This window comes from Dunckerocampus dactyliophorus, chromosome 9, assembly GCF_027744805.1.
Source record: "Dunckerocampus dactyliophorus isolate RoL2022-P2 chromosome 9, RoL_Ddac_1.1, whole genome shotgun sequence".
Lineage (NCBI taxonomy): Eukaryota > Metazoa > Chordata > Actinopteri > Syngnathiformes > Syngnathidae > Dunckerocampus > Dunckerocampus dactyliophorus.
In genome coordinates this window covers 420,553-443,537 of record NC_072827.1, presented here as the reverse complement: position 1 = coordinate 443,537, position 22,985 = coordinate 420,553, and the positions used below count along the sequence as shown (strand labels likewise).

The 22,985-nt window shown below is 40.9% G+C and overlaps 1 protein-coding gene and 1 pseudogene across 3 annotated transcripts in view; one reads left to right on the top strand and one right to left on the bottom strand.

Annotated features, from left to right (window-relative positions):
* The window catches only part of LOC129187941 (trace amine-associated receptor 13c-like), a 41,021-nt gene extending 25,030 nt beyond the window's left edge, over positions 1 to 15,991 (bottom strand). The window contains exons 1-2 of one of the 3 annotated variants that reach the window (XM_054787790.1): positions 15,813 to 15,991; positions 11,151 to 11,264 (exon numbers count right to left, since the gene is read on the bottom strand). In XM_054787790.1, the coding sequence (XP_054643765.1) occupies positions 11,151 to 11,194 (44 nt within the window). In that variant the 5' untranslated portion in view covers positions 11,195 to 11,264; positions 15,813 to 15,991. The other 2 variants (XR_008572492.1, XR_008572491.1) reach the window with 2 other exon arrangements.
* On the top strand, positions 7,045 to 9,286 carry LOC129187940 (trace amine-associated receptor 13c-like; annotated as a pseudogene).
* Positions 15,992 to 22,985: the final 6,994 nt, after the last annotated feature.

Below are 22,985 nucleotides of genomic sequence, written 5' to 3'. Positions count from 1 at the left end.
TACGTAATGGTGAAAAAAAAGAGACATTCTTGAAATAAAAAATATATTTACCTGTTTGGGTTAAGAGCACTTTGTATCATACTGTCCCTAACAGTTACAATCTCATTGCTGTTGAATAAACTACAAAAGTAGATTACGTTCAGAATACATTCCGGATCAGTAGAAAATGGATTTTACAAAAAGTGCTGACTTTGCATCAATATGGTTGCTGTACTGCTCGCAGTAAGCAGAGCAGCCTGTTTTTTTTTCCAAAAGACTCAAACCTCGGTTAAAAATTGTGTTGACGGATTGATCCAGAAGGTGGCAGCATCACGTCAAGCAAACTTAATTGGACACATAAGAGGTCCCTGCAGAAAACCTCAACATCAACTGATGTGGTGCTTTCACTTATCAATTGAGCAATGAATAGAATAGAATAGAATAGAATAGAATAGAATAGAATAGAATAGAATAGAATAGAACTTTATTGGCTGTTCAAGAGAACAGAAATTTGTCTTCCAACACTTCCAAAAAATTCACTCACAATGAAGTACAATATAAAACACACAACAAAAACATAAGTCACAAACAAAAAAAATACTACAATACAAGAATAACAGTGCTACCGGGCGCTGTTTAACATACAGACCCTTTCCAAAAAATTAGAATGTCATGGAAAAGTTGTTTAATTTCCATAATTCCATTCAAAAAGTTAAACTTTCATAGATTATAGATTCCGGGCCCACAATTTAAACGATTTCAAGTATTTGTTTATTTTTACATAATTTGGGCTTCCAGCTCATTAAAGCCACAAAAACAGGAATTCAAAAAATTTGAATACTGTGAAGAAATCAGCCCAAATTTTGCAGGGAATGAATGTTTTAAACTGAGTGTCACACACTAATCATCTACTAAACTCAAATCACCTGCACAGGCTTCCCCAGGTGTTATTAAATTGCTTCCGTTTGGTTCAATTGTCTCATTTCGGTTCAATATGGGGAAGACTGCAGACATGACAACTGGCCAGAAGACCATCATTGATACCCTCCATAGGATGGGTAAGCCACAAAAGTTCATAGCTAAGGAGGCTGGTTGTTCACAGAGTGCTGTGTCCAAGCATATCCATGGAAAGTCTAGAGGAAGGGCAAAATGTGGCAGGAGAAGATGCACCAGCAAAAGAGATGACCGTGGGCTTCAGCGGATTATCAAACAGGGAAGATTCAAGAATCTGGCAGAGATCCAGAAAGAGTGGAATGAGGCGGGAGTCACAGCTTCAAAAACCACCACATTCAGACGCATCCGGGAGATGGGCTACAACTGTCGGGTTCCTCCGGTCAAGCCACTTCTAAACCTGAGCCAACGTAGGAAGCGTCTCCACTGGGCCAAGGAGAAGAAGGACTGGACTGTGTGCCAGTGGTCCAAGGTCCTCTTTTCCGATGAAAGTAAAGTGTGCCTTTCATTTGGGAATCAAGGTCCAAGGGTTTGGAGGAAGACGGGTGAGGAACAGAACCCAAGCTGCCTGAGGTCCAGTGTGAAATATCGTCCGGTGCAGGTGTTGGTCAACTCTGCTTTCTTAAATCCAAGGTCACGGCAACAGTCTACCAGAATGTTTTAGAGGACTTCATGATTCCTTCTGCTGAGGATCTGTATGGAGATGCAGATTTCATCTTCCAGCAGGACCTGACCCTGCCCATACCGCCAGAAGCACCAAAACCTGGTTTGATGCCCATGCCGTCACAGTGCTTGACTGGCCAGCCAACTCACCGGACCTAAACCCCATTGAGAATCTATGGGGTATTCTCAAGAGGAAAATGAGGGGCACCAGACCCAACAACAAAGAAGAGCTGACAGCAAGCATCAAGGAAATCTGGGCTTCCATAACTCCCAGGCAATGCCGCAGGCTGATTGCTTCAATGCCACGTGGCATCGAGGCAGTGATTAAGGCAAAGGGATTCCCAACCAAAACACATATCGTTTTGAAAGTACCATATTTTGATTGATTTCATGTGATCCTAATTTCTTTCTTTTTTTTCCTGCAAAAACTGAGAAGTAAATGGTGATTTCTTCACAGTATTCTAATTTTTTGAATTCCTGTTTTCGTGCGTTTTATGAGCTGGAAGCCCAAATTATGTAAAAATAAACAAATAAACACTTGAAATCGTTTGAATTGTGGGCCCTGAATCTATAATCTATGAAAGTTTAACTTTTTGAATAGAATTATGGAAATTAAACAACTTTTCCATGACATTCTAATTTTTTGGAAAGGGTCTGTAGTTACTGCAACTGGAATAAAGGATTTCTTGTAGGTGTTTTTGCGGGCCAGTGGGGTTCTGTATCGTCTGCCTGACGGCAGCAGAGTGAGGGAGTGGTGCAGGGGGGGTGTGGCATCCTCAGTGACGAGAGTGGCTTTTCTCAGCACTGATCGCCTATATACAATTCACAGAGGGGAGTCTGAGCTGTTTGAGTGATTTTACTGGCCTGGTTTATGATTCTTGAACTGACTGAGGAAACTCAACAATCACCAAGCCATGGCACAAATACTGTAATGAATGTGTTGTGTCACAGACTGATAGAATGAGATCACATGAAAGCACTTAATTTGTTCTTTCTTTCTACATTTGAAGCTGTTCTGGCACATTAAAGCAATGACCAGTGCCACATTCACAATAATGTATTTTCATAATAAGAGATGATATTTTTAGTTCCTGAAACTAAAATGTTCTTGTGGCCCTGTGTGGTTTGCGTTTCCACAACAATACAAAGTTCAGGGTAATTTATTCATTCATTCTGTCTATACACGGGAGGCATACTTTAAATGGACTGAAATGACACCTTTAAGTATGTAATTAGCACATCTTTAAGTAAACTTAGAGTATAATTTCAGTATCTCATTGCCGGGCCAAGTGTCCTGGTTTTAAGTAATCAAAATATGGTCACTCTTATATCATTTCAATACATGTAAACTATGCCTCCTCTGTATGGATAGATAATTGTAATATTACAGAATACTATCTACAACCAAAGACAAAAATTATGACGCCATAAATACCATCGTCGATAATAAATATAAAAGACATGTATGGTCAATATGGGCAGACGTTGCATGCATGCATGCATGGCAAAAAGGAGGCACACTCTATAATACGATTGTGCTTATGGCTATGCAATTAAGTATTATTAGGTCGACCTCGCCTTGTAAAAGGAAGATATGTATGTAGTACATATACAGCTGTATGTACAGTATAAGCAATGGTTATGGAAAGATGGTTATGCTCACAGAAGGGATACAGTTTGAGCTTTTTAAGCTTGCTAGTTTGGCTAACTATCATTAACAGCTAATATTACATTTACTTAAATAAAGTAACCACATTTTTAACACAAGTGAGTGGATGCATTGTTAGGGACACTGTGACACACACACACACACACACACACACACACACACATACAGACAAGTCACCCATAAAAGGGAAGTGTTGATTTGAACCGTTTGTGGCCTGCTTGGGAAATATATGATGATGACATGTGACTCCACTGTTGGGAAGGGGTTGAGGCATGACTTACGGGAATATTTCCCAATGTTCCGAGAAGGGTTGAGTAAGCTCTGTGAAGTACCTAACTTACAGGAATATTGCTTAAGGTCCACCAAGGGTGAAGAGGTATAAAAACCGCACCCAAGAACTATCGGGGTTTCTTCTCCTTGTGGCTTCGTGTAGCTGCATCTACCAAATTGACCAAATCTGTGACTTTGTTCTGAAAGCGAAAAGAGCAATCTGCTCTCTCGTCAGGAGAAACAAAGACTTTACAAAACTTAGGTGTTAGACCAGCAAGGCGCAGTTTAGAGAAGAGAGGAAGTGTTCGGGGACATCGGAGGTAGCCACACACAGATGCAGCTCTCCTTCTCTTCTTCCTTCATGTGCGACTTAGAGCCTTGCAGGAGACCAAAGAAGATTAAACGACCGTATATCGACGAGTCTCACCTTTGGGATAAAGATTTTCCTCCCAGCAGTGGATTTCAGAAAGGATTACTTTGGTCTTTTGCTTTTTTATCTGGATGCTGTTGCGGCATGATTATTGTTCATTTTGGGATGAACCTGAGAAGGTGGTAGCGACCCACTCCTCATTTTAAACCACCTTGGACATTTCCGGTTTGGGACATTTTTACAACTTTTGTTCATGTATGTAACTGGAGCTCATCCACATTTTTAAGACAAAGTAATGTATGATTTTTGCCTTTTTACTGCTCTTTGCCCTTGCCAACTTGACTATTAAATTTCTTTTATTCACCTTAACTGTTGTTTTTACATCTTGTGTGATAAGAGTAGGCTTTCTGCTTGAGATAATTCCTTTGAGGTTGTTCCGATTATTATTTGAACTTTACAAACAGGTCCTTCTGATCACTAACAGATTGGTAAAATTTCCCAGGTCTATACCAATGCAATAAACCAATACGGAGGAAAACTATAAAGCTATGAAGTGGAGGGTCCAATATTGGGTGCAATATAAATATGGTTACTCTATTGTACCTGGTCTGGATGTAGCGGGGCTGCCTCTACACGAGCTGTGAAAACCTGGGTGAGTTTCCTTCAACCTGACTTAGAAGTTTTCTTTTTAACACAGGAGGCTTTAACCCTTTGAGTGGAGAAGTCAGAGAGGTAGGTGCGCCTGCTCAACACACGAAGGGGTAAGGGTCTTACACCACCTGGTAACAAGGGTTTTAACAGCGTTGAGGGTATCCGATTTGGTGGCTGCAGGATTGTGTCTCTGCTTTTTGCAGATTATGTGGTCCTGCTGGCTTCATTGGGCCATTATCTGTAGCTCTCACTGGATCGGTTCGCAGCCGAGTATGAAGCGGCTGGGATGAGAATCAGCACCTTCAAGTCCGAGTCCATGGTTCTCGCCTGGAAAAGGGTGGAGTGCCATGCCCCTGTCGGGGATGAGATCCTGCCCCAAGTGGAGGAGTTCAAGTACCTTGGGGTCTTGTTCACGAGTGAGGGAAGGTAGGAATGGGAGATTGACAGGCAGATTTGTGCAGCATCAGCAGTGATGCGGACCCTGCACCAGTCCGTTGTGGTGAGGACAGAGCTGAGCCGAACGGCAAAGCTCTCAATTTATCGGTCTGTTTACTTTCCTACATTCACCTGTGCTATGTTATAAACATTTAAAAATACACTTGCATTGTTTTGAGACTCAATTAAATAAAGTCTGTTTGTCCAGTCTTATATTTTGTTATTGTAGTTTTCTTAAAAACTATGTTAAGATAGTGTCTCGTTCTTGTGAACCCAACATTGTGTATTGTCTCGTCTCTTGAGCTGGGTGTATCGTACCACCCCTTCTTAATGACAAATAAATAGCTATAAAATATGAAATAATAATAATAGCTATATTAGCAAATCCAGCTGGCTCTCAGGGATTACATCACATGCAACAGAGTGCCCTAAATGTGCACAATTTAATGGACCAATGTAAAACAATGAAAACCATAACATTTTCTTCACTTTCTCAAAAAAATGCTAAATAAAAAACACAGGATGTCTTGAACTCCAATGTAAGACTTCAATTGATAAACTGCAAATGGTTAATGCGTATGTATGTGACACCGGTTGAACTTAACAGATATCACAAAAACACACCAGACATATGCACAGAATGCAGGAAAAAAATGGATCTCCATTTCATTGCTTATGGCAACTCAGGAAAATACAAATATTTTCAAAGAAGATTGGGCTCTCTGTTGAGAAGATTATTTTATAACCCTTTACAGTGAACCCTGTACTGTTCCTGCTATGTATGTGGGGCCCAGAAAAATATAAGTTCTCTAAAGGGGAAAGAACATTTATAGACCTCAGCTTCATTCATTTATTCATTTTCTATGTTGCTTAATACTCAATAGGGTTGCGAGGGTATGCTGAAGCCTATCCCAGCTGACTTTGGGCAAGAGGCGGGGTACACCCTGGACTGGTCGCCAATAAATCGCAAGGCACATATAGACAAACAACCATGCACACTCAAACTCATACCTATGGACAATTTAGAGCGGCCAATTAACCTAACGTGCATGTTTATGGACAACAGGGAAGGGAACCGGAGTACCCGGAGAAAACTCACACATGTGGAGAACATGAAAACTCCACACAAGATGCCTAACCGAGTTTCAAACCCAGATCTTGAAGATCTGCTGACTGTGTGGCCAACATGCTAATCACTTGGGCAGTGTGCGGCAGACCTCAGGTCGCTTTCTGCCAAAAAAATGTATTGCACTCTGGTGGAAAAAGACCTCATAAAGCACATTGGTTAACACAGATGTTAGTAAGCCTTCCGTTTAAAAGGATAACGTATAAATTTAAAAAAAACATGTTTTTGAGGGTGGCCGCACGGTGGTCTAGTGGTTAGCACGTTGACCAATACAGGAACAGCCTGGAGATCGGGAAGACCTGGGTTCGATTCTCCCTTGGGCATTTCTGTGTGGAATTTGCATGTTCTCCCCGTGTGCGCGTGGGTTTTCCTCCCACATTCCCAAAAACATGCATGTTAGGTTAATTGGCGACTCTAAATTGCCCATAGGTATGAATGTGAGTGTGAATGGTTGTTTGTCTATTTGATGCTGGTGCCCTGCGATTGGCTGGCGACCAGTCCAGGGTGTACCCCGCCTGTCGCCCGAAGTCAGCTGGGATAGGCTCCAGCATGCCCCCGCGACCCTAATGAGGATGAAGCGGTATAGAAAATGGATGGATGGATGGATGTTTTTGAGGGAATATGGACACCATTCATGGTGTATGTCAAGACATTGAGCATAAGTCATGAAGATAAAGATGTTTGACGACCGTGTAGCTCCATGCCAAAGAACTGATTTTTATGTTTATTTTTTATAAACGTGCATGATTATAAGATGTATTGTTGTCAACATATATTGTAAACATGTATATTTTTTAATGATGACACTGTCTGAGGCTGAAAGTTTGACCCACTAAGTTTTGCTTGGGGGAGGTACAATGTGTTGGACAAAGACACCTGAACACATAAATCAGATGTATAACAGAGAATGTTTGTCTCTTCTTCTTCTTGATGATGGAGAAGGAGGACCAATTAGAGTTCTGCTTTCCACAACTCTGCTTTCAACATCTCTTGCAGGAAGCCCACGTCTCTTTGGTCTGATGGTGTTTTTTTTAAATATTTTGTTGTCCATCATCTGCATCTTCACTGTGGTTCTCAACTTGCTGTTCATCATTTCAATCTCCCACTTCAGGCACACATTTATATGATGTAACATTTTTATCAATGAAATGTCAGTGTTGTTGTTAATATCTTCATCTGACTTTTTTGTTCGGTCTCTTTCGTCCACTAAGAACATATGTTGTCTTCTTTATTTCTTCTTTGTCTCCAGGCAGGTCCACACTCCCACCAACCTCCTCCTCCTCTCTCTCGCTGTCTCTGGCTTTCTGGTGGGCCTACTGGTATGGCCTGGTGAGATCTATATGAGAACATCGTGCTGGACTCTTGGTGATGTTCTTTGTTGTCTCTGGTTCTACATGGCCGTCACACTGACATCTGCTTCAGTAGGAAACATGGTGCTGATATCAGTTGATCGTTATGTGGCTATTTCTGATCCTCTGCATTATAACACCAAAGTCACAAAAGAGTTCAACTTTGTGTTTGTCTCTGTTGGTTCTTTGCTCTGCTCCTGTGTAGCATCATTTTGAAAGATGGTCTGACTCATCCTGGCAAGTCTAATTCCTGCTATGGAGAGTGTGTTATTTGCATTGACTTTGAAGGAGGGATTCTTGACCTTGTAATGGTTTTCATTCTTCCTTTCAGCACCATCATCACTCTGTACATGAGTGTTTGTGGTTGCTGTGTCTCAGGTCCGAGCCATGCGCTCTCACATTACATCAATCATGCTACAACATTCAGTCTCTGTCGGAGCAAAAACATCAGAGTTGAAAGCAGCCAGGACTCTTGGTGTCTTTGTCCTTGTCTTTCTCATGTGTCTCTGTCCATATTACAGTGTTTCTCTCGCAGGTGACAACAAAATAATATATTCATTTGCAAAGTATGCTATTTATCTGTTTTATTTAAACTCCTGTTTAAACCCGTTGATCTATGCCTTGTTTTATCCCTGGTTTAGAAGAGCTGTTCGACGAGTTGCCACTCTGCACATTCTGCAGCCTGGCTCCTACGGGGACAACATACTGTGAAGAAAACTTGTGCTCGCTTCCTGTAAGTAATACATTTAATTCATCTGCTTGTTATACTTGTCATCTGAGTATTAATGCTGATAGTACTTGACTGTTATTTGCTTAATTGTTACTTACTGAAATTAAGTTAGTTCGGTTTGATTTATAAAAGGATTAATTTTGTCTTCAAAAATGTTTTCCCAAAAACATGACTTGAAAAAGAGAGGTCGTCCCATAATGCGGTCAACACGTTATTTATTCCCTGAAAATTGAGTATTGTAACTGAATGATCAGTGTACACTTGTCATCTGTAAATAAACCCAAAATTTCTAACAATGTAGTTGACTGTGTTTTAATGCTGCATATCCAAATCTACAGAAACCATGAAACTTTACCCCAAATTGGAAAGGGGTGACTAACAATGGGCAAATAAAAGTGAGTTCATCAACATCACTGTCATTTATTTACAATGGTGTATCAGTTTGATGAACACAACGGAAACAGTGTTTTGTACATGTGGAAAAGATCAGGTTCTCTGATGTGATGCTGTTGTATTACGTAATGGTGAAAACAAATGAGACATTCTTTAAATCAAAAATATATTTACCTGTTTGGGGTAAGAGCACTTTGTATCATACTGTCCCTAACAGTTACAATCTCATTGCTGTTGAATAAACTACAAAAGTAGATTACGTTCAGAATACATTCCGAATCAGTAATAAGTGGATTTTACAAAAAGGGCTATGATTTTGGGTCAGTACTGTACTGCTCATAGTAAGCAGATAAGTCTGTTTTTGTTTTTTTCTTTTCCAAAAGAGTCAACCTTGGTTACAAATTGTGTTTAAGGATTTTTCCAGAAGGTGGCAAACTTAAGCAAACTTAATTGGACAAATAAGAAATCACTGCAGAAAACCTCAACATCAACTGATGTGGTGCTTTCACTTACCAATTGAGTTCAGGGTAATTTATTCATTCATTTGGTATATTTCTACACTGATGCCATGTAAACAGACATGCAATATTAGCTGGGTGACCAAACGTTCTTTTCTTCCAGAACTCATCCTGTTTTCACTGCCTGTCCTAGCACCTCCAAGTCCATGGTTCTCACCTGGAAAAGGATGGAGTGCCATCACCGGGTCGGGGATGAGTTCAAGTTCAGTTCAAGTTCAGACCAACATTTCAGAGGCGCATTGGAGTACCTCAGAGAAAAGAAAATTCAAAAAGAGATCGTGCAAATGTTTAATTTACTTCTCCTATACAACTGAGACCAAGGTTTATTTCTCCTGTCTCATTTTTTTCTCTAGAGCAATAAGATGGGCTAAATCTCAATTTAGTCTCCCTTAAAGTTTCGAAAGAGGTTCCAGCAAGATGTGACATAATTCTCAAAGTTTCTCAACTTTTGTGTCTCTTTGTGATTTCAGGCAGAGAAATCAGAGAGCCGTCTCTGAACTAAATCTGTTTTCATCCCAGCTTCAGTTCATGCATCTCATACTAAGCTCAGACAGAACAAATGAAGAGCTTTCCATAAGCCCTCATTGATTTCTCAGTCATTTATCAAAGTTTTGGTTGTTTTTAATCATCATGTTAACTTTATTGTATATATATTTTTTATTATGTATTACTGTACGCAGCATACATTGATTGAAAATGTATGCTTGTAGGCAGCAAAGACCTTCTGCTTTTAAATTAGCTACATGTTATATGAATAATTTTAAGTATTCCGCTACACGTAATTCAGTTTTTTCATGAACTTAATAAAATGCACTGTGAAATAAAAACAACAGCAATTTATTGGTAACTTGAGAGTAATAAAGTTACTATTTCAACAAAGTGCAATATCTGACTAAATCCCTGTTTATCACTTACATGTGAATAAAATAAACACATCAAACAAAACAATAAAGTCACACTTTTGACATGTACATTGTGCAAAGTTAATTTTACAAAATGCCAACAAAACCATTTTAACAATCTCTTTAACTGGACATCTCAATGTCAATAATCTAACAATATTAACATGGACGTGGAATGTGCATCTTTCAAGCTACATAACTATACAAACTATATCAACTATATACGCATCAACAATTTGGCCTTTAAGATAAAAAAAAATACATTTCACTGTAACCACTGCCCATAATGAGAATAGACTTGCCCATGTGACATTTAATTTAAAAACTGCATTTTGTGTTCAGTTGTGTTGTCATTGACTCATTTTTTTATTTGTTTGATGATTTTAAACATTTAAGTGTGACAGACATGCAAAAAAAAAAGAAATCAGGATGTAACACTCCCGTGGGGTGTTTACAGGGTAAGGGATAAGGGGACAAGGCGATATGATTGACCAGTACAGGTTCGGCTGCTGGAGTAATTTTTTTGGCTTAGCAGACATAAAAAACCACAGACCAAGAATAAGTTGAACTGCCGGCTTATTATTGAAAAAGTACAAATATGGACATAACATTTACACATACAAACATATTACACACACTTCCATTTGAGTTAAACCTTTCTACCTCTTTTCTGTTTAAACCTTATTTTAGTTTAAAGAATTAAGTTTAGCACCATATTACCACTAGATTTGGTATTATGGCTAATGTTTAGTTCCGTTGTTGGTTTAGTACTCGGTTGCAACCTTTTGTTTAGTTCGTGTTAGTTCTTGATCAAATTCTAATCAACTACTTGGTTGAAAGTAACCCAAGTTTAGTTCTATTCTGGTTCCCTTCAAGTTAGTTTTTGGAATTTTACATTTGTTAGTTTGTTTACAAACATACAAATCACTTATTGCAAAAATAACCTTTTTACAAACATTGAGGAAAATACCAAAATATACAAAACTCAGTGATTCAGCATAAGACTGAATAACCAGAATAAGTCTTTTTCTTTCTTTTCTATTTGTTCGTCCTTTGATTGTCTTGAACAATCCAACGGTTATCCTTGGTCCACTGCAGTTTTGCAGAAAGAATAGATAATCCTACCAGTTGTAGTACCACGCACCGGTCAGCAGAGGGCTTGTTGCTCCTGAACTGGTCCTGGCGCATGCGCAGTTCACAGGTTCCCTGGGTGGCTCGCCTTCTTTATCTCAAGCACGTGTGCTCCAGCACATGTTCTCTTATGTTGTGTGGAGGATTGAAAGTGCCAAAATTAAATAAATAAATACATCATTAGATAATTAATTAAATATGTCATTAATTAATTAAATATGTCATTAATTAATTAAAATTGGAATTAAATAAATTTTAATTAATTAATGACATATTTATTTAATTATCTAATGATGTATTTATTTATTTAATTTTGGCACTTTTAATCCGGTGTAGTGGCTCATGAATTTATTTTATCTGTCAACCTCGCCCATCAAAGTCGGTGGGCGGGGCTAACGCAAATCTTGTCTTATCCACTGCTTTGGTCTGCCGTGAAACTGAAAGTAGAAACATGGCGGCTGTGTTGATGGAGGATCTCCGTGAACTTTCTACAGAGTTGGTGAGAGATGTCTTAGACCTTACAGAGTACGTGGAAGCAGGACCTGCTGACCCCGAGCGTGTAAAGCAGAGGAACTTATTGAAGTTGTTGGAGTTATTTCCGCACTTTCTGACAAAGATGTTGACCGTAGAGTGACTGCACATTTAGAAGAAGTACTTCGCCGCTTTTCTGGTACCAGGGTGCAACAGGAGCACACACAGGGACCAGGGCGTTTGGCATTTGACATACCGAGGGCTGCTCTGGAACATCACGTTCATTGTGGATTACCAGCCTGTCAAATTGCAGCGATGCTCGGAGTGTCAGAGGACCATCAGGAGGCGCATGCAACAATACGGTTTAAGGTATTTACATTAAATTCATGAGTTTTCAGTTTATGAATTGCCAGTCTCATCCACTCCGAAAGGATATTACATTTAGTGAATCACTCGATGTTAATGTTTTTTGTTTGTACAGAAAGACAGACCTGTATTCAGCTGTGAATGATGAGGAGTTGGACCGTATTGTGAGTGAAGTCCACAGAAGACATCCAAACACCGGCTACAAGCTAATGCGTGGTCATCTGAATGCAAGAGGTGTGCGTGTTCCAAGTGAGTATAATATGGGCAATATTTAACGATATACAGTACAACATCACTACATCTCGTGTGATATTGCTTTTATACTAAAGTTCAACCACAGCTTTTAGCAGTGCTGAGTAAGGAAATGTTAATAGAGGGTGATGAAATAAATTATGTTAAGCTATATAGCTCCACGGAAAAAAAAGGGTTCCCTTAGTCTGTTGCCAGGCAACGCAGCACACACACTTGGCAATCACAGTGGTACTTTGTTGTTCCAGTACTGGTCAAGTATATTGAACAGGTGTTTCTAATGAAGTTGGCATTGAGTTTATGGTTATTTATTTTATTTTCCTCCCCTCAGTCTCAAGACTGCAAGAGTCTTTACGCAGAGTTGATGCAGAGGGAGTCTACATGAGGCGTCTAAGACTGCGTGTATTAAGACGACGGCAGTATTCTGTTCCTGGCCCAAACTCTTTATGGCATATAGATGGCAATCATAAGCTCATCAGGTCAGTGATACTAGCAGATAAATAATTCCTCTTTCTATAGATGTCATTAGAATTGTTTTACAATAAAGTTGTACCTTTTTGTGTTCACAATTGCCTGACAGGTGGAGATTTGTTGTCCATGGTTGGGTGGATGGATTCAGTCGTTTAGTCGTCTACCTGACTGTGGCTGGCAATAACAGAGCTAGTACGGTCTTACAGAGCTTTATCGCTGCTGTTGAGCAGTACGGGCTGCCATCAAGGGTACGGTCTGATAAAGGGGGCGAGAATGCAGATGTAGCAGAATTCATGATCGGGAGCAGAGGTACCGACAGGAATTGGCACATCACAGGCAGAAGTGTCCACAATCAACGGTAAATAAATATGTTTGGCAACTAGGCTCACACAAGCGGCATACCAGTTGAATGTACTTCTTTCGCATATGTCACACAAATGATCACCTTGTCATTTTTTTTCCTAAACACAGAATAGAAAGGATGTGGAGAGATGTGTATGAACATGCCCTGGACCTCTTCTATCAGATCTTCACTTCATTGGAAGATCAGGGAACACTGAATCCAGACAATGAAGTCCATCTTTTTGCACTGCACCAGAGCTTCCTTCCACTAATGCAGCAAAGCCTTGACTCTTTCAGGGATGCTTGGAACTTTCCTGGTCTTAGAACTGAAAGGAATCAGTCACCACAGCAACTCTGGAGAAGATACAGAGAGCAAGGCCCTATGGAGGATCCTACTGAGGTTAAAGAAAGATCAGCTTTTAACACTTTTTAAATGTCTGTTCCTCCAAAGGAATTATTGGAGAAAATATTTTACTTCAGAGGTTAAAGCTTTCAAAGATCAACCTCTGAGCTGTAGTTTCTATTGTGTATACTCTGCATAACTACTAATTTAAGACTGTTATTTTTGGTCACCAAGTTGATGAGAAATTAAATGTTGCCTATTCAGTTTTATAAAAAAAATTGTGTAATGATGTGTAAGACTAGTTTCAAGTACAAGATTGATCATGCTTGTCCTCCATTCAGGTTTATGAAGACTATGGGATCGACTGGAACGGACCTCACAGTCTTCATGGAGGCACTGTGTCAGTCCCAGAGGTTCAGCTGGCCCGTGAGCTCTCGCTGGAAGAGGTTGCCATTTTGCCAGCTCCAGGAGCTTCTGTAACTGATGCACTTAGATCATATGTAGAGACTGTGCAAGTTTTATCAAGAATCATAGCAGACTGATGTCCAACCTATGCTTTTATTTAGCATCTTACAACAAGCAAGCATAAACTGAAAAAGTTTGCTTTCCTTAAAAAAAAGGGGTATAAAAAGCTGTTTTACTTTGAAGCTCTACCATAATCATTGTTAAGATCTTGTAAATGCACTTTATGCATAGCTCCACTCCTTTTCTTCCTGTCTCATTATTGGCCACAGAATGAATAACATGAATGCTGTTCTGTTAACACTGAAAGCTGAACATGCAGAACTGTTTGGTTTCAGTAAGTGGAAAAAATATTATGAATTTTATCAACTACTGCACAGTATGTTTCATGTTTTCAAAGACACTGAACTTGTGTCAATTGACCTGACCTACTGAACAGTGCATTCAATGACATCTGTCTGAAAACTTCAACAAGTCCAAATCCAGTCTGTGCACTACTTATGGCAGAGAAAAGTGCTTCATTGAAGTCCATGTAGGCTTTGAAATGAGCTGGCAGCTTTAGTGTTTCAAAGCATGTGGCGGACGTAGGAAGGGTTCCCCCAGAGGTCTCCACTTTCAGTTCAGGAGGAAGCTTCTCCCAGCCAACCCAGAATGTCAGCAGCTGGGCCAGTGTACCTGATGAAGCTAAAAGTCATAAAATGGATTCAAGACAACATTTAGTTAAACTTTAATTGATCATATCTATCCATGAGACATGGAAGTATTTGTAAAGAGAGCAATACATTTTTCAAATAAAGTGTTAATACCCGTTTCAATGAACATCCTTAGGAAGCCAGTGATGCGGCATCAATGGTCACCAATCAGCTCAAACAGCCTCAACTTCTATCTTGGCATGTTACTGCCAGCTAACACTATTTACCGATTAGCGAACTAGTTTTATGCTCCCACCATTTAGCTACATTGAACATGTACACAGTAATGAGCCTACCGCAAATACACTTTCGATCCAACTCCAAATTGTTCTAAATTAACCTCCACCTGTGTCCTGAGTCATTGATTAGTAGCACACCTGGCTAACATTAAATTATTTAGCTTACCTTGGACAGGTGTAACGTGACGTGATGGAGCAGCAGGTATTTGCTGTGACTGAGCCGCCGGAGCCGAAGGAGTTCTGCTCAGAGCTTCTTCAATCAAATTCGCTGCTTCTCTCAGCAGCTCTGGGCAGGTTTTTGACATTTTGTCCTGCGCCTCACGCGATGTATCATCATTGGGGCTAGAGGACCGAGTTGTCAATAAAGTTTTGTTTGATAGAGTATCCAAACCAACGTAGAGGTGAATAGCGCCACCCAGTGTATCAGAATGTGTTCACAAGTTCGGCATCAATCCATTATCTGGAATCGATTTGCCTTGACTTGATGTGCAGGGTAACCAATCAGGTGTCAGGATCTGCCCACCAACTTTGATGGGCGAGGTTGACAGATAAAATAAATTCATGAGCCACTGTACCGGACTAAAAGTGCCAAAATTAAATAAATAAATACATCATTAGATAATTAAATATGTCATTAATTAATTAAAATTGGAATTAAATACATTTTAATTGATTGACAGATTTAATTAATTATCTAATGATGTATTTATTTAATTTTGGCACTTTTAATCCTCCATAATGTCGATCTATCGCGATAGTTCTTCAACCCAATCTAATTGGCCTATCATAAACAACATGAAATATGCATAAATACATCAAATAAACCAGTGGGTAGTGTTACAATAAAGAACACGTCACTTTCGTCTCTTAATTAGTGCTCATTAACAAGTGCCGTCGCCGAAATGAGGGAAGGAACAATACACTTGCAACAGTATAGTATGTTAACTATTGAAAATACACCATAACTTCACCACAAAACATAACCACTATATTATCTCACATCACTTTCAAACGAAATAAAATACATTTCTTTCACTTACCAAGTCCCGTTCGAGAAAATAAAACATCTCCAAAACAGGAACACGGTGGAAAATCAAAAATACCTTCTTTGCACTTTCTTCAGACAACAAAAATAGTATTTAGACACGTTTTCATATTTTTCTGGAAAGCTTCCTGCTCTTCTCCTTCTGCTGCCCACTATATGCTGACTGCGTAATGTTCTCCCTCCTCTGCACAGGAAATGGAGCTAGTCACATGGGTTACGTAGCAACGTACCCTTTCAAAATAAAAGTCACATTTCCGTAATTCAAACGTAAATTACAATAACCAATGAATTTACATTATTTTCATATTTTAACAGGTTTTAAACAACATAGATTATTACACATATTTACAGATTATATAACCATATTGTCTCATATTGTTTCTTTATACAAAGTATTTATTGCTGTTTTTATTAACAGGCTTTTACTTTTGAGCATCCAGTTAACCTGGGTTACAAGGACAGGGCCAAACACTTTATACATAAAAAGCAATTAATATAAAAAATTAGACGAACACGTCGAAAACACATCAGATCTAAACTGGGGGATAAATGATCTTGAATATGTTTCCTGATAATAAGTGGACCTTCTATGACTCTGTGGTGGCCTCAGCCATCTTCTATGCTGTGGGCTGCTGGAGAGGGGGCAGCACGGACAGGGACAGGAACAGGATCAATAGGCTGATCAGGAGAGCGAGCTCTGTCCTGGACGGTCCTGTGGACTCCGTGGAGGAAGTGGGGGAGAGAAGGATGTTGGCTAAGCTGACATCCATCATGGACAACACCTCTCACCCGCTACGTGACACTGTTGGTTCCCTGGGCAGCTCCTTCAGCAGCAGACTGTTACACCCACGGTGTAAGAAGGAGAGGTTCCGCAGGTCCTTCATACCGACCGCTGTCAGGCTCTACAACACCTGCACCACCTGAACCATGTTGTAGTCAATATGCATTCTTTACACTGTTCTCTTTACTTGTGTATCTTGCTTGCTGCTGTAACAAGTGAATTTCCCCGCTGTGGGATGAATAAAGTACAAATACAAAGTGGGTGATGTATTAGTAACAAAATGATGCCACATCATTTGATAGAAATGAAAATGATCACCCTATAGAGGGGGGAAATCAAAGACACCCCAAAAATGAAAGTGAAAAAATGATGCAGCACACTGGTCCATTTTGCTAAAATGTCATTGTAGCAACTCAAAATGATTCTCAGTAGTTTGTGTGGCCCCCACGTGCTTGTACGCATGCCTGACAACATGGGGGCATGCTCCTAATGAGACTACGGATGGTGTCCTGGGGGATCTCCTCCCAGATCTGGACCAGGGCATCTATGAGCTCCCCGACAGTCTGAGGAGCAACCTGGCGGCGCCGGATGGACCTAAACATAATGTCCCAGAGGTATTCTAATGGGTTTAGGTCAGATGAACGTGGGGGCCAGTCAATGGTATCAATTCCTTCATCCTCCAGGAACTACCTGCATACACTAGCCACATGAGGTCGGGCATTGTCGTGGACCAGGAGGAACCCAGGTCTCACGGCACCAGCGTAGGTTCTGACAATGGGTCCAAGGATTTCATCCCGATACCTAATAGCAGTCAAGGTGCCTAACCTGTAGAGGTCTGTGCGTCCTTCCAGGGATATGCCTCCCCAGACCATCACTGACCCACCACCAAACCGGTCATGCTGAATGATGTTGCAGGCAGCATAACGTTCTCCACAGCATCTCCAGACCCTTTCACGTCTGTCGCATGTGCTCAGGTTGAACTTGCTCTCATCAGGGAAGAGCACAGGGCACCAGTGGTGTAGTTGCCAATTCTGGTGGTCTATGGCAAATGCCAATCCAGCTCTACGGTGCTGGGCAGTGAGCACAGGGCCCACTACAGGACGTCGGGCCCTCAGGCCACTCTCATGGAGCCTGTTTCTGATTGTTTGGTCAGAAACATTCACACCAGCGGCCTGCTGGAGGTCATTTTGTAGGGCTCTGGCAGTGCTCATCCTGTTCCTCCTTGCACAAAGAAGCAGATACCGATCCTGCTGAGGGTTGAAGGACCTTCTACGGACCTGTCCAGCTCTCCTGGAGTAACTACCTGTCTCCTGGAATCTGCGTCCAGGTACCGCAGTGATGATCTGGTCCAGATCTGGGAGGAGATCCCCCAGGACACCATCCATAGTCTCATTAGGAGCATGCCCCCACATTGTCAGGCATGCGTACAAGCACGTGGGGGCCACACAAACTACTGAGAATCATTTTGAGTTGCTACAATGACATTTTGGCCAAAAAGGACCAGTGTGCTGCATAATTTTTTCACTTTAATTTTTGGGGTGTCTTTGATTTCCCCCCTCTATAGGGTGATCATTTTCATTTCTATCAAATGATGTGGCATCATTTTGTTACTAATACATCACCCACTTATTATCAGGAAAGATATTCAAGATCATTTTTCCCCGAGTTTAGATCTGATGTGTTTTCGAAGTGTTCCTCTAATTTTTTTGAGCAGTGTATATATCCTAAATACAGTATAATATATAGGCATTTATAGTCGCCAATTAACCTAACATGCATGTTTTTGGAATGTGGGAGGAAACTGGAGTACCTGGAGAAAACCCACACACGCACGGGGAGAACATGCTAACCCCACACAGAAATGCCCAAGGGAAAATTGAACCCGGGTCTTCCCGTTCTCCAGACTGTGACTTTGTGGCCAACATGCTAACCACTAGACCACCGTGCGGCCCAGAAACAAATCCCTTATTTTTAAAATCACAAATATTAAAATTTGCTGATTTTGTAAATTTTCAAACCGCTAAAATAATGCATAAAGCTAATAATAACCTGCTACCCAAAAATGCCATACAATACTTTTCTACGAGAGGAGAAATATGATCTTGGGGAAAAACTAAACTTGAAACACTTATATGCGAGAACAATGCTAAAAACCCACAGCGTTTCAGTGTATGGAAACAGATGGAGCAAGGAACTCAAACAATGCACCAGGAGGAGCGAATTCAAGAATCAATACAAGCACTTGATGTTTGCAAAATACAGAGAAGAAGAGTCTTGAAATTGTTTTGTTATGCTTGTCTCTCTTATTATTATTATTATTTATTCATTATTATACTGATAATTTATTGTGAAAAAATCTTAACAATGACACCATCATATTGTTACGAGGAAAAGGCTTCTTGAGACGTCATCTGTACTACTGTGAAGAAGGTGTCAGACGTTTCACTCCTCATCCGAAGAGCTTCGTCAGCGAACTAATAAGTGCTGGTAGCTTAGGCCTTAAATACAGTAAGAGTGGGCGGAATTGGTGTGCCAACACCCTCCTACTATAGGTTCCTTACACTAAGCCTGGGCGGAGTAGTGGTATAATCCTATCCTGCTGTTAACACCTCCGATAAAAGGGAAGTGTCGCTCCCTGAATTGGGTAAGAACGACTCTGATACTGGCTCGTTAGCATCTATTGTTCTGGCTCGGCCCTGGCTTCACCTCATTTGCAAGACTAAGAGCTGTGGGTTTTGGTGTCAGTAACCTGCTGAACACAGGGTCCAAATTAAACCTCAAACCACCATTCCGATTCAATGATGGGTTCTGTTGTTTGACAAAAATAGCTTCCTTTACTCCTCTTTCAAACCATCTGTTTTCTTTGGCCAAAATCTTTACCTCGCTGTCCTCAAAAGAGTGATTGGTAGCTTTAAGGTGTAGATGTACTGCTGATTGAGGACCACTAGAATTGTCCCTGCGATGTTGATAAAGCCTTTTTTGGAGCATTTGCTTAGTTTCCCCAATGTAGTGCTCTTTGCATTCCTAATCTTTACAGTGGATGGAATAGACCACATTGCTTTGTTTCTGGTTTGGAGCCTTGTCTTTAGGATGCACTAATTTTTGTCTCAGGGTATTTACTGGTTTGAAATAGGTAGGAATTTTGTGTTGCCATAGGATCCTCTGGAGTTTTTCGGAGACCCCCGCTACATAAGGGACTACCACTCCTCTCCTTTTTGCTTCTGTGGGCTTTTGGGTTTCTTTCCCTACTCTCTTCTTTTGACATTTGTTAAAAGCCCACCGCGGGTACCCACAGGTTGAGAGCGCTCTCTGGACATGTTGTGTCTCCTTTTTCTTTCCCTCAGCACTAGTTGGTATTTGTTCCGCTCTATGTTGGAGGGTCCTAATAACCCCTAGTTTATGTTGTAGTGGATGGTTTGATTCAAAAAGCGGGTATTGGTCAGTGTGTGTGGCCTTTCTAAAGACCTCTGTAAGTAGCTGTCTGTCCTCTCCTATAATTACCTTGCAGTCTAAGAAGGCTAGTTGGTTCTCTTTAGTGTCCTCGCGAGTAAATTTGATATTGGTGTCCACCGCATTGATGTGATCTGTGAAAGACTGAATTTCTTGTTTTTTGATTATGACAAAGGTGTCATCCACGTATCTAAACCAGTGCCTTGGTTTTGTCCCTGAGAAAGATGTGAGAGCCTGTTTCTCCATCTCTTCCATGTACAGATTCGCCACTATGGGTGAGACTGGTGAGCCCATAGCACAACCATGGATTTGTCTGTAAAATTTCCCTCTAAACTGAAAATATGTAGTGTTAAGGCAAATTTTCAATAATTGGCAGATTTGGTCAGCACTAAGTTTTGTTCTCCGATGCAGAGTTGAGTCCTCGAGCAGTCTCTTCCTCACCACCGAGACTGCTGCTGAGGTGGGGACGGATGTGAAAAGTGAAGTCACATCATAAGACACCAAAGTTTCCTCCGGCTCCAATCTGAGGTCTTTGATGCTCGCCACAAACCCTTTTGTGTTCTCTATATGATGATCAGTGTTGCCTACCAATGGGGATAAGACTGTTTTTACATATTTTGCTACATTGTACGTGGTAGAGTCAATGCTACAGACAATGGGTCTGAGGGGAAACCCTTCCTTGTGAATTTTAGGAAGGCCATAGATACATGGTGTAGCCTCCCCAGGGTATAACCTATGATACATCTGTCTGTCAATTAGTTCTTCCTTCTCTAACTTTTGGAGACAGTGTATGATTTCTTTCTTATACCTATTGGATGGGTCCCTTTTAAGTTGCTCATATGTGTTGGCATCACTAATTAGACTTGTTATTTTTTCTTCATAGTCCAATGTGTTGAGAACCACTGTGCATCTGCCCTTATCAGCTGGTAAGATGGTGATGCTCTCATCTTTCTGCAGAGCCGCTAATGCTTTCCTCACACCTACCGTGATATTGGACCAGTAAATACCCTGAGACAAAAATTAGTGCATCCTAAAGACAAGGCTCCAAACCAGAAACAAAGCAATGTGGTCTATTCCATCCACTGTAAAGATGAGGAATGCAAAGAGCACTACATTGGGGAAACTAAGCAAATGCTCCAAAAAAGGCTTTATCAACATCGCAGGGACAATTCTAGTGGTCCTCAATCAGCAGTACATCTACACTTTAAAGCTACCAATCACTCTTTTGAGGACAGCGAGGTAAAGATTTTGGCCAAAGAAAACAGATGGTTTGAAAGAGGAGTAAAGGAAGCTATTTTTGTCAAACAACAGAACCCATCATTGAATCGGAATGGTGGTTTGAGGTTTAATTTGGACCCTGTGTTCAGCAGGTTACTGACACCAAAACCCACAGCTCTTAGTCTTGCAAATGAGGTGAAGCCAGGGCCGAGCCAGAACAATAGATGCTAACGAGCCAGTATCAGAGTCGTTCTTACCCAATTCAGGGAGCGACACTTCCCTTTTATCGGAGGTGTTAATAGCAGGATAGGATTATACCACTACTCCGCCCAGGCTTAGTGTAAGGAACCTATAGTAGGAGGGTGTTGGCACACCAATTCCGCCCACTCTTACTGTATTTAAGGCCTAAGCTACCAGCACTTATTAGTTCGCTGACGAAGCTCTTCGGATGAGGAGCGAAACGTCCGACACCTTCTTCACAGAAGTACAGATGACGTCTCAAGAAGCCTTTTACTCGATGGACAACTCCTGTACGACTGAGAGCCTACACAGACATCATATTGTTACATTACCTTGTCATTCTTCTATGTATTAAACAAATCACATATGGAATACAGGAAGTGAATAAATCTACTGCATAAGATGTGGAAAGGATGGGCAGTAGGATTAAATAAGCTGTGCTTCTTCCTACTCCTTTTGGACATGTGGAACTGTGAATTGAATTATGTGATGAATTCCATTGTAACTTGTATGCATGTTCAAATCAAATTAAACCATTAGCACTACCACAGCATATTGCACTCTGACAACATTATATAATGAAATGTAAAAAACATGTTTTTGAGGGAATACAGTATGGACACCAGTATGCCTGTGAATATTCTCCTTCAACCAGGTCATTTTATTTTCAGGGCATTGAATCAATCACAAATGGTTTGTTCAAGTTGTCTTAGAAGACGTTTCGCCTCTCATCCGAGCAGGTTTCATCAGTTTATGCTCATGATCAGGTGGGACCCACAAATTAGATGGGACAGCTCTAGCCTGAGAGCTGAGGAGGCAGGTCCAGGCAGGAATGGTTTTGCTCTTGTGGTGTCAAATGACGATCATCGGGATACAATGGAGTGGGGCCTCTGACTGCAAACAATGGTCGTTTGGATGACATCACCTTTGTCAGCATTCCATTCAAATGTAATTGTCACACCTTGCTGTGACACTACTGGTATGTTTGGGTCATTGACTGTCACTCTGTTTATGGTGCATTTACTTATGCTGATGTCTTGCACTCAGACCCTGGTCCCTCCTGCCTGGGGCGGAGCTGCGGGATGTGCTGCAGCTGCTCATTAATTAACTAACCTACTTATACTCACCTGTTGCTGTTTTCGGCACTCAGCTATTCCTCCGGATCACGATGCTACACCACGCTTCCAAGGTCATCTCCCGAGCAGTTCTGCTACATGTCCCATAGCTCCTTCAAGCCTGGTACAGTTATTCCCTTTTTGTCCCGGTGCCCTTTTGATTTTTCTTATCGCACCGTTGTTTTTTGTTCTTACTGGTAACAGAGACTATTAAAGCCTGTCCTACAACTTCTTTTGTCTTCTGCATCTGGGGATCCATTATAAACTGTTTTCCTGCGCACTCCGCGTCACAGTAATGGTCATGGAGCCACCTGAAATCAAGGTGACTATACCTTGTTTATTTGTTAGAGGCTAAATGACTGAA